Raw genomic sequence first — 12,629 nt, 5'->3', positions numbered from 1 at the left:
TTTTTTTCTTTCTTTCCAGCCAGTCATTTTTTAGAACACATGCACAAATGATCACATAGTCTGTCTGGGTCTTGACACAGCATATGGATGAGGCAGATGTTAGATTTATGAATTGTCTAAAACCCTTAGACAGATATAATCCGTAGCATGCCACAAATGTTGAGGACACAGCATGCGGGTGATCGGAAGCATCAGCACAGGAAGAAGAATTAAACAACTTCACAAACCGACATAAAATGTTGCATCATCTCTTCTGTCGGTTGAATGTGCAGCTTCAATGTTGTGGTCTGTTCGTCTCATCTTGATGCTAAATATGTATTAGCTATGTCTGTAAATTATGGATATTGTCACTAAAGTATTAGGGTTCTATCTAGCGTAGATTGAACTCAGTGAAGACTTTCACTGCATTGGAAATTAACCTAAAATGTCTTATAATGACAAAGATTTCCATATTGATGTGCTTTTATTTAAAGGGAGTCCCACCATTTTACAACGCAAGATCACTGTATTCATTACTATTGGTGTGCTTTATGTCTTGTGTCTGTCCAGTGGAGACAATAACCATAGCCTGCTTTACAAACTGGTTGGAGCTTCAAAGGGTAATAAGTATGGCATGTAGTGTTTAATGAAGAGACAGTTGAGTTGTATGGTGGGAAATGTAGGATCCAGCATTTTTGGTAGCTAAAAAAAATAACATTTCTGCATCAAGTTTTCAACCCTTTCTTGTTTTGTTATTGTCCCACGTAAGTCCACAAACTCCTTAAAAATGGTCCTGCTCAGTGGCTTGAATACCTCTTAAACATTATTGTGCCATGATCATAGTCTTTTTGGTGTAGTTACCATTCGGTTAAAGGGCAGGATATTCTGTAAAATTAAAACCATGTTTTCAAAGCTCTTGCAGGAACTGAAGTGCAGGATCAGTGTTTGGCTCACATCGTCCACTGTTGCATACAGATGGCTGGGAAAAGATAATTGCTTGAGTGAAGATAGAAATGTATATCAAGAGACATAAAAACGTAAAGCATCATCGATAAATCCCAATGATTGAATCAGACGTACATGGGAAATATTTCTGAATCATTGCTCGGGGCTGAAATGGCATGGAGTCGACACGTCTGGCATCACTGGAGTTAACTATGTTTTCAGTTTGAGTGACAATAAGGGGGATAGGCAGACAGGGGGATGACTCGTGAGTTTTGATTGAGGAGGGTTGACTTCTCTCTCCAGAGGCTGACAGAGCACACGTCAAAACATGGTCATGATGCAGCGGTGGGTTTTTAACAGAATTCTTCAACAGTTTTGCTCAGGGACTCAAGAAACTCTGCTGTCTGGATATCACAGAGCTGCTGTGCACAGGAGCTTATCAAGTAAGTGACTGGATTTCACATCAGCTGGTCTGAAGGGAGTTAACTTAAGTCTACATTTGTCACTTCTCGCTCACTTTTTCTATTCATTAAGGAACGAGTGATCAAGTGAAATGGCTCAGAACACTCAACAAAAAATGACCGATTAGGAAAAATCAATAATTTTAATGTGATCCTGACATAAATATACATTTTCTAAGATTTTTATGATTATCCTACTAATCCATATTATTGCCATCGAATCTAAGACTTACCTCTAATGCGCAGTGTGTCTTTGCTCCAACTCTTTGCTGTTAGCGAAAACACATTTGCTTGCCAAACTCATGGGGTCATGTACTTGAACTAGGTTAGAGGCACAGAAGATAGCGATGATGGTGTAACACAAACGGTGACCTGTGGTGTGCCTAATCAGGCCAGGACCTGTGCGTAAAGGGCAACCGAACCTTTTTTCCTAGAACTAAACGTCCATCCAGCCTGTTAACAAATCGCTGTACTTCACTGGCACAGTCAGCCCAAAAGTTTAATGCCAGCTGAGTTCCTCTTGTGGCAGGTCACGTGTGAATGTAATTGATCGCATGCACTCATTCATTAGCTCCCAGTTGTGCTGGAGCTGCACTTCTGTGCACAGCTAGAACCACAACTAACCATCTAAATATGATGTGTTCACAGAGGTTGGTTCATTTTTGATACACGTGCAAACCTGTGTTGTGGGTGTCTGATTCCCTGCATGTGGGTGGTTTGGGGTCAATATTTGTCCTCTTCCCTCCAGGTCACTATAATTGGCACTTTGTGAGGGTTAGAGCTATAGAAGTTAGAAGTTGTCTTCTGTGTTTCCCAGCAGGTGTTGCAGGTGTAAGGGAGCGGACTCTTATAGCGATAAAGCCAGATGGAGTTCAACGTCGTCTTGTTGGACAGATCATTCAGCGGTTTGAGCAGAGGGGCTTCAAGCTGGTGGGCTTGAAAATGTTGCAGGTATAGAAGTCTGAAATAAATGTTTGGCGGTGCTTGTGTGATGTGCAAGATCTTGTTGTTATTTAACTGTTGCTGCCTCTCTTGTGAAGGTGTCTGATGATCTCCTGTCTCAGCACTACAGTCAACTAAGGACAAAGCCCTTCTATCCCAGGCTGCTGCAGTACATGACCTCAGGGCCTGTGGTTGTCATGGTGAGGGCTCTTCTTTCTGCCTCCTTATTTCTACTTATATTGTTATTAAATTTTTCCACCTCTCCATTAGTTTTGCAGACATGAAAGGTATGTTTTAGAAAATCCTTGCTTGAAAATCATTTATGCGCAATACATACAAGTATTTGTTTTTATGTATGTGTAGGTGTGGGAAGGGTACAAAGTGATCGAGAGTTCACGTATGATGGTGGGACATACTAACCCAGCCGAGGCCAAGGCAGGCACAGTCAGAGGAGATTTCAGCATTCATGTCAGCAGGTAATGGGATGTCATTTGATCTCATTATGTGTATGGTTAAATAGCACTTTAATTGTACAAACTAACATCCATCTCCCTGCAATCACACTCACAGTGGTCACAGAAAATTATGTACCACCCACGCTTGCATACTGTACTTAATATACATTGCTATACAGTACAGCATCTATATTAGAAATAAAACAGAATATCATGATATAACACAATTATTACAATATAGTAAGAATATGATGATATTATATAGTAGAAATGTAATGCAATGTAGAATAACATTTTTGTAGATATGTTACTTATCATTATGTCTGAATTGGGGCTGCAACAAACAATTTTTTTTTTATTATTATTATTATTAATTAATATGCTTGTGGTTTTCTTGATCAATCAAAAGTTACTTAAGTTTCTGGATTAAATAACAACCACATGAGGCTGCAACTTTACAAGGACTGCATCTTGTGGACTTATCGCATGTGATTTTTCTGTCCTGGAGGTAAAATAATGACGTGTGTTGGTCATTTAAAGGAACGTGGTTCATGCCAGTGATTCGGTGGAGGGGGCACAGAGAGAGATCCAGCTGTGGTTTAAGGGAAAGGAGCTCCTGAACTGGGACTGCTGTGACCACGCCAGCACCTTTGAGGTGTGAAGACGCTGAGAGTCGAACGCAGTGAGAATCAGTAATACTACCTCTTCTCCTGCTGCTCAAAGGTCTGTTTCTTATGACAGTGTGACTACAGTGATTGAAAAAGATGAGTCATGTTGTACCAAATAATTTACCTCAGTATAAGTGCACTTAGAATCAAAAGGTTTTTTGTTTTAAACTATGTCAGTTTTTTATATTTTAAACTACACACATAGATTTTAAATAGGAGAAGTCTGCCTTTGATCTCAGGATGGGATGTGTGCACTAATTGTTTGTCATTCATTGACATATTATCTTATTAATGTGTGTGATATATATGAATATATTAAACACAAATGACAGATGCAGAAAATGTTAGCGTATCAGGACCTGATTTACAGTTTAAATGGTTTTTTGTATACTAGGTGTAATGTATCCCTGTTAGCTGCTCTGCTGTGTGATGATCATGCACAGCTCCCACATGCTTATGGATTACACAGAATCTCTAGTCTGTCATCACAGAGAGAAAACAATCCCCATTTTTAAATAGATTGAAATCTTCTTTTTGGCAACATAAAACATTATATAACATATTTCCACAAAGCCTTGCTGTGAAGGAATAATACGTAAATAAAATACTATATATGTGTACTCACTGGCCACTTTATTCAGTATGCCTTGCTGTACTGGATTGAACCAATCTTCCTCAGAGATTTCTGTCCATATTGACCTGATAACATCACACAGTTGCTGCCGTTTTGTCCGCTGCACATCCATCTTGCAAACAACCCATCCATAACCACATCCCAAATGTCCTCCTTTAGATTAAGATCTGGTGACTGCGGAGGCCATTTGTGTACAGTTTTTGAGTTAATTCTATACTTGAACTATGTCCCTCAAATACTTTATGTAGTTATTTTACTTGACTGAATTTGTATACTGAAGTCATAAAGTTACCATGAGAGTCAACAGTTTCAAGAAAGTACCCAACTTTGTCAGGAATTGTCTGATATTGGAATAGACGCTCATAGTTAATCATAAATCAAACATTTGACTTCTGGTGAATGTCATCTGTATGTGCTGGTGCTGTTGCTGTAAAAATACTGAAGTAAATGTTGTTGATGATGATTTACCTCCACCTGCTGTTATTGAGCTCTGGATTGACTCAGATTTTATGTATGTTGACATCTTCATTGTTGCTTGCATTTTTAATTCTTCATAGAGCTGATAAATGTCTTGAGTCTGTTCTGCACTCAGTATTAATAATTAAATTACTTATCTTATTCTTCACATGATTTTTATTAAATTGTATGTATATTTACTATATCCTGATCATATGACTTGTCTATGTCAGAATGTGAAAACAAGAATTGGAGCAAATTCATAGCTATGTTTTATTTGAGCCAGTACTCTGACAGCAATGTACTGTTATGTATTCAGAATCAGGAAATATTTTAAGTTTCCACAGAACATTATAGAAGGAGTCAGGACTGAAATTGTATATTTATGACATCAGTTTAGCATGTTTTTGATCTGAAACAGCATCTGGCTGCAACAAGCACACAATAAACACATAAAATCAAATATCTGACTGTTCTGTCGAGTCATAGATATTTTGAACAGAATGCAGTTCTTTATAGCTCCTAAAAGCAGTTTCAGTCCATTGCTGTCAACACTTGAAACCAACAATCAGTGTGATTATGTTTATTGTACTGCATTTATGTTAATTGTCATGTTTAAAGATTCAGACATTGTCTGACAAATGATAATAGAAATATTTAAATTGTACAAATATGATGAACACCAAATGGTAAAATAACTTTAGTTTAAAGCTTATTTGTCTTTAAAAAAACATATGAAAATCAAAACTATGCCAAATATCAATTAGTATTAGTGAGCTAGCTTCACCTTTTACACAGCTTGCACAGTAGAGTCTGTGGCACATATGAGACATAACAGCATGGATGATTTAAGATCAGTGATGACCAGTGATGCCACATCGGTATTAGTTTGAAAGCCACGTCACACTTCATCACTCTCTGGTTATTGGTCAATCTTCAGCTTTTGCCTCTCCATCACAGTCTCTAGTTCTGTGGCTTTGCGTACATCCTGTGGAGAACACAAGAAAAAATGTGAATTCACAGCCAAATGTTAAAGAAACATTTTGGTGGGGCAACTTCTTTAGTCCATTAATTTGAAATTGTTATTTTCGCTGTCATTTGGCTGCATTTTAAAACCCATGTCTGTGCTGTGAATGTCAAATTAAAAGACAGATTTGGAGTTTTGTAAATCGAAAAGTAAATAATGTTTAATCAATGTAGGTCAGTAACAAAGTAAAATGACGTAAGTCTGTGCATAAGCCAAGGCTGAGCAAACAACCATCTCAAAAAACCAAGGCATAACCACACAAACACACACACAAAAACACACAGTACGTCCAAAACAAACAGTTGACAAACCTCCAGAAGGGCCTTCTGTACCAGGATTTGGCTGTAGACTCTTGCACCTTCCTCTGGTGACACCGCGCGGAGCTCCTCCTTATTCAGGGAAAACAGCTGCGCTCCAGTTAGAATGCCCAGACTCTGAATCGTCCTAACAGAGAAGAGAGCAACAAAATCAGTGTCCGTGCCTCTTCACCTTGGAGCAACATTATGTAGAAATTGGCGTTTTTCTCTAGTTTTTGAGTGCAAAACCACTGTTGTAGATACAAATCCCAGGTCTGTAACAATTTGTCAGACTTAATGTTGGTGCTAACCACTGACAAAACTCATTACGTTCTAACAATGGTACGTTGCGGCATATTGAAAACATGTATCTTGAAGTAAACATGAAGAAAACGTGTATGTTATGTTGTGATCCTACCATCAAATGATTTTGAAACTGTTAATTTAAGGTAAAGCAGTTACATTATGTTGCTTTAAATGAGCTTTCATGGTTCACCCATCTTTGAAGAATCCAGTCATTTAAACTGTAATAAATTAAAGAAGATTTAAGCTCTCTAAGTTCTCTGAGGATTAATTTCTTTATTTTCTTGTTGCTCTTTGTGCCCCTAAATGTCCTCAGCCCAGTGTTTAGTTCAACTCAACTCAGTTCACAGTTAAGATGCAACACATAAACATTGGCAGGGAGGACATTTTGACATTTGAGGGCGCTGTTGTCCACTAAACAATTTGTAGAAGTCTACAGTTGAAAGCTGTATGTGCTGCAAGTATAATGCAATTCATTGTGGAGACGACTTTGATTTGATTTTCTTCATTGTTCTTCAAGTCGATAGTACCCAAGCATCCAATAAGCACCCCCATACATCTCACTGCAGCCAAGGCAGACCAATAACATCTGCATCTTGCTTTAAATTATCTGATACAGTAGAGTCAATATCGCCCCTGGATCATTTTCATTTAGTATAATATTAAAGCCATAATGTGGTGATTATATCATTAGTAATACAAATGCATAAAGTGAGTCATTTAGGCACACAAGTAGTGTTGGATATGTTAAATGTAATAGTGGATCTTGAGGCTTGGCTATAACTGAACTAGTGTGTGAGCTAGATCTCCTCCAACTGTGCACACTCACTGCTGATTGAAGCTCTTGCTGGTGAGCCAGGCCTCCACCTTGGCAGACGGTGAGTGATAGTTCAGGGGGACAGAGGTGTCAGCTGTGCGGGGGACCACCCGACGGATTGAGTCTTTTTTCTCAGCCAGCCGCTGAAGAAGCTCATCATTCATTATAAGGACTGCAAATATGATACACACAAAACCAAGTAGTGTGAGTCACTTTTCTCAAGATTAGTGCTCAGCCTCCAGGGTTGTTTTGCATTTACTTTAATGTGATAAAGTTAATGATATGTGTCAACAAAATGTCTACTGATTTTTAGACCACAGTCAGTTTATGTCCAGTTAATCCCTGTACTTCCTATCAACAACATCCCGTTATTCTGTAATTCTACAATGTTAAAGCCTGCAAAAACCCCAAAGCTCACCAATTATTTGTCTAATTTCTAGTCAAAATATCTCATTATATATAAATGTATATAAAGAACAATTGCCTGGAAACAAACATTTCAGTGAGATATAGGGATTTGTTTTAAGATAATTTTCACTTGTTTCATTTGCAAATTCTTGCACAAATGCCTTAATCTATATTCTACAAATAGTATGTTGCAATTATAGTGTATTTATCTATTTATTTCACTTATTTGACATGTCTTTGGATGAGTTAATGGGTTGCAGATTCCAAGAAATTTAACACAAGAAGTTCCTGAGATCAAACATTTTCATGAACTCTCTTGATAGTCTAACAAGTCCCCCTTTGTGATTTACCATGGCTGATATTCAACATGTATAGGCACGTTACCTCGGTCACTGTCTTCTCCCTGCATTGTTGAAGAAGGTAAAACCATGCTCTGTGGGCGCAACGGGCTTGTTGGACTGGTCCCAACTGGGCTTTGTGGAGCATATGAGAAGTACTTTGACCGGGGGGAAAGGGCCGTCTTCTGTTGTGGAAAAGCAGGAATGAATAAAAACTGCAAGGCAGCATGAGAGAAAATGCCACCAATGTTTGAGGCAACAGCAAAAAATGTGTATGTCTGTGTTGTGTGTATGTACTCTACCGTTGACTGTCTGCGTACCACTGGGCTGTTTCTCCCAGTGTTATTCAGAGCAGACAGAGGCTCCAGGATATTAAAGGGAACAAATCCTATCTGGTCAAAGCGATTTTGACACTTCCACCATCGTTTCGATGACTCAATTACCTAAACAAAAGATGACTCACAATCAGTCGAGTTTTGTGACATATTCTTATTCCTCTCAGTCTAATTATGGGTGTGTACCTCTAGTGTTTCTCCTTGTAGCACAGAGAGTTCACTGCTGTTTCGAGCCACAAAGTCATAACTGCAGCAGTAAAGTCTCTCACCCTCTGGCGGAAGAAGACTTCCCTCTCTGAAATAGAAATGTCAGTTCAAACATATGCAGCATGTAGAAAAAAAGAATGAATTTTAAATGCAGAGTATAAGGTATCAGTAATGTTCCTGATGAGATACACTGAAACGATTTATTCTCATTTCTTCCTCCAGACAGATTTTATCAGGCAATAAACTGCTGGTTAAAGCCATTAGGAATTTGGCTGGCGTGTCACTCCTGCTATAAAAGATAATTATGCCTTGTTACTTTTTTCAGTGTCTACATGCTTACGCTTCATCAGTGTCTTCCCCATGACCTTCCGCTGTCTGTCGAGCCTGGTTCTGTAGAGTTTGTGCTGCCCTACTTTCCCATAAAGCATCTTGTTTGTGCTGCGACTCGATGGGATCTTTCAAGGGCTGGCCAGTTGAGTCATGGGCCGGAGGCTGCCACCCATCCAGGAAGACGGGTGTGTATGGAGGAACAGATACACTAAGCTGTGAACTGGGAAAGAAGGCAGGAGGATCTTGTTAGAGCAACATGACACACTGACGGAGATTTACACACATATACATACATGTACAACACACAGACCAGGGTGAAGTCCAGTTGGGCCCTAATGAAGTCCACAGCCCCTTTTCGCCCTCGGTCAGATGCTCTTGGAGCAGTGAAACAGCACCACTGGTCATAGCAGGACTGACCACTGACGCACCTAACACTGGCCCTCCAGTGGTTTTCTCCATCTGGGAAAGATAGTACTGCTTCAGTCAATACCACACAGCGAGAGAGACAGACAAACTAGTGAATAAAAGACCCACCAGTCTAAGAGGCACAAAGACAGCGTGCAACAGCTCCGGTGCATCAGGCTGTGCGATGGCTGACTTCAGACGGTCCTAAAATTGCAAATTAATTTGCATTTATAGTGGTTTTATCAAAACTTATATGTACACTTTTTTGACACATTTTGCTTAAATATGACTAGTCTATTCTCACCAGCAGACTGAGGGAGTACTTGATTTTCTGAAAGATGTCCACAAATTCTTCCTCTGATGGAGGGCAAGCTTTCATGGTCAACAAATCATCTGCACACAGAAGAGCACAATCACAGCTACAATCAAAACAGCTTACTTAGGATTCATGAAACACCAATTAAGATCACTCTTATTATCGGCATTCATTTGTAATTATGTAAACTTGATATACGTTGGTGTCAGTACCATTTGTTATGTGTTTTTTATTTTATAACAATTTGCAAACTGCCAAATGCAAGTTAAATAGCATGTCTTTAACACTTAATGTTAAAATGAAAGCATAATAGTGAGGGAAATAATAAAAAAAGAGTAACAGAAACACAGTCAAATAAAGTCTTCAAGTGAAGGTGTGGCGTGTTTTCTCTAGCTTGTTCCAGCAAGTACTCCTACAAAACAATGGCTTGCTAGTGACTAATGGTAATTACAATCTTGTCTTCTATTTAATCTTTAATACACAGTCATACATTCATTGACTTTAGACTTATCAAGGGTCACACCTGTCCCAGCACGCACTGGCCACAAACCTGGGATACGCCCTGGTCAAATTGTGAGGACAGCGCAGGGCAAAGTCAGAAAATTTTTAGTGTCCAATGATGAGGAAACAGCACCTTCTTGCTGTCCTTTCAAATAATCTTCATATCAAAATGTAATTTATCCTCAAACAGGATGCAAACTGGTTATTGAGAAAGTCTGGTATAAATATGTTTTTAAATGTTCACACCACTGGACGCCACCTTCAATCTTTCCTCCTCTGCCACCAGCCGATCGACAGCCTTTCATACTTCAGACTCCCCTCAAACATATCATCTGACATCTACAGTGGTTAGTAGATAAATGAAAGAAATAGCTCTTACCATCTTGGTTCCCCTTCTTGCTCTTTTTGCTTCTTTTCTTCTTTCCCCTCTGGTTGAGAATGCTCTGTGCCTCAGCTGTCTGCTGCAAGCGCGACATGAATCGCTCCACATCATCGAAGCAGTGGTTCAAAATCTCCTGTTTAAGACATACACAGCAAATATTATCATGGAGTTTAATTAACACCTGTCTCAACAAACAAACTGAACATAATAACCTCCACCAGGTAGCCCCTGCAATACACTCAGGACTGAATCAAATCCTTCGTACATGTAAAAACTCTCTGTAACAGGCTCATGTTAAAGTGAAAAAGTAATATAAAAATAATCCCACTATCTCTTTGTGGTTAATTGGTGAGGTGGTTCAGTATAATATCAGTAAACACAGAACAATCAACTAAAAATCTTAAATGATGTGTTAATTTTGTGTAAATTAACATCCTGTACATTTCGTTTTATATTCTGGGCATCATATACATGACATATTTTACATTAACATATTTTCATACCCTCTATTTATTAAAGATTGAAGAATATAGACATATCAAACTGGCTTTTGCTTCCACACCTCTGATAGTAGAACCTCTCAACCACCATTAAATGTGCATTCAAGTTATCTTTTTGCCTCACTTAAATGTTATTTTTCCTGTGTCCTACAATCACCCCCTGCCTGCCTGCCTGCCAGATCACTTATCCCTGACTGCAACTCTGCTCCACTGACTCCCAATTGTTCCCCTCTACTCAGCCTTACAACTTCCCGCAGCCTTCATTGCTGGACTTAGCCTCACCATCATCTTCACATTCAGCATTGTTCAATAAACCAACTTTTATCCACCACATCCTGAGTTGGGTTCTGTATTTGGGATATTTGCTACGTCTTTTCACAGGCATCCATCTCCTTTGACTTTAACATCCTATTTGTAAACCCATTTGCCCACACATACTGTACACATATATAAGGAATATTTATTTTATGTATTCAAGTACATACCACTTCTCTCGCTGCATTCAATAGAGGTGTATGTTTTGACTCTGCACTGTCACCATTCACTGAGAGGAGGAAGACACACAGAAATATTAGGTCAGTTCCAAGCAGCAGGAAAACAGATGCAGAGAAAGAAAATATGTGTGGGTAACAGCACATGTTCAAACATATAAATAAGTATTGAATGAATATACCTTTTCCAGAATCTTTGTAGATGGGCAGGCCACCAGGAGGAGGCTGCTCTCCTGGAGTTACCATGACTCGGACCCCTGAAGGCTTTCTCGGGACCACCGGAGGTGGCGCAGACATCTGTTGTGTGTGGACACAGACAGAGTAAAATCAAGCACATATATACAGAAGGGGTCAATACTAAGGTAATATAATTTACTTTTTCTAGCCAAATGTTCACTGGTATATCACCTTTTGTGTGTTGTTTTCAACATCTACTATCCTGTTCCCTAGAACATGTTGTATCAGCTCTCAGTGTGAATCATACCTTCCATACTAAATTGAAATGCATGTCTTTACTTTTCTTGCTGGACAGTCAAGATCATTAAATATGAAAAATGTTGATCAACTTTATCCAACAAGCTTATCTTGATTTCACCTGAATAAAAATGATGAATGGGGGCCTGATATTGTCACATTCCACACGCTGACTGTAAGAATGCTGAGTATTCCCTCTGCATACGCACATGTAAGTGACAGATACACACGACAGGAAAAACCGCTGTCACCAGATGTATGGTATGCAGTTGACACAACCACAAAAACTTGATAGAGAAACTGTGGCTGAATATAAAAGTCAGTTCATCACAAGTTTGTGTTGTGCAAACCCTTTGTAGCTTTATACTTTCCTTTCCTCTTGCTCTTCTAACATATTGGTGACGCAGTGAATAATGCTTTAATATTTCAAGCTTTAACAATTTCTTAAAAAAACAGTGTACAGAGAAATTATTAAACATTCTAATGTAGCATGACGAAGTGAAGCTGCTTCAAAAGTCTCCTCTGAGCAACATATTACTTGGCAGCTGTCATTCATATGACAGGTGTACCTGTCTCTCAAACCCTCTGTCAACCACACACACATCACACACTCACACACATACTGTTTGCATTAAGATAACATATCAAAACTAGATCGTCACTGTACCTTTTAGTGCGGCTCGAGCGTATAAATCCAGGGCACAGAAACCTATCCTTGTGCTGAGTTGTATGTGCACTGAGCTTAGCTGTTTACACGGGAACGTCCTACCTTCTTGAGAAATGCAGAAACAAGAAAAACGAGTCAGGCTTTCCTTTCAGTTAATCTGTGTTGCTTTCACTCTCCTCTGATTCTCTGATACATACAGACACACACTCACACTCCGTCCCTCCTCCCATTCTTCTCTCTGCAACTTTGTGAGTCTCTCCTTCCTTATGACAGGCATTTCTATCAACAACTG

General features: G+C 39.1%; 2 protein-coding genes across 2 annotated transcripts; one reads left to right on the top strand and one right to left on the bottom strand.

Annotated features, from left to right (window-relative positions):
• Positions 1–1,252: 1,252 nt before the first annotated feature.
• Positions 1,253–3,443, top strand: nme4 (NME/NM23 nucleoside diphosphate kinase 4; the record flags this gene model as incomplete). The annotated part of the gene is made up of 5 exons (XM_084372154.1): positions 1,253–1,367; positions 2,206–2,336; positions 2,426–2,527; positions 2,691–2,803; positions 3,323–3,443. The coding sequence occupies 5 exons, from the start codon at positions 1,253–1,255 to the stop codon at positions 3,441–3,443; spliced, it is 582 nt and encodes a 193-aa protein (XP_084228280.1).
• A 1,373-nt stretch (positions 3,444–4,816) lies between these two features.
• On the bottom strand, positions 4,817–12,422 carry eps8l1a (EPS8 signaling adaptor L1a). The gene is made up of 14 exons (XM_084370569.1): positions 12,338–12,422; positions 11,379–11,493; positions 11,191–11,249; positions 10,203–10,338; positions 9,311–9,399; positions 9,136–9,210; positions 8,912–9,060; positions 8,612–8,821; positions 8,251–8,359; positions 8,032–8,172; positions 7,776–7,914; positions 6,996–7,155; positions 5,879–6,011; positions 4,817–5,528 (listed from the first exon to the last, which is right to left on the bottom strand). The coding sequence occupies exons 2-14, from the start codon at positions 11,491–11,493 to the stop codon at positions 5,463–5,465; spliced, it is 1,581 nt and encodes a 526-aa protein (XP_084226695.1). The 5' UTR covers positions 12,338–12,422; the 3' UTR covers positions 4,817–5,462.
• Between the last annotated feature and the right edge of the window lie 207 nt (positions 12,423–12,629).

The sequence above is a fragment of the Pagrus pagrus genome, assembly GCF_965226575.1.
Source record: "Pagrus pagrus genome assembly, chromosome: 13".
NCBI lineage: Eukaryota > Metazoa > Chordata > Actinopteri > Spariformes > Sparidae > Pagrus > Pagrus pagrus.
The sequence above is the reverse complement of the archived record's forward strand: the minus strand, read 5'-3'. Positions and strand labels throughout refer to the sequence as shown.

Excerpts from the sequence above, each read along its gene's own strand:
- eps8l1a (XM_084370569.1), bottom strand. The coding sequence starts at position 11,493 with ATGTCTGCGCCACCTCCGGTGGTCCCGAGAAAGCCTTCAGGGGTCCGA. Across the intron at positions 9,400-10,202 it reads CAAGAAGGGGAACCAAGATG|ATGATTTGTTGACCATGAAA; the intron begins GTAAGAGCTATT and ends TTCTGTGTGCAG. Across the intron at positions 6,012-6,995 it reads AGCAAGAGCTTCAATCAGCA|GACGATTCAGAGTCTGGGCA; the intron begins GTGAGTGTGCAC and ends CTTCTCTGTTAG.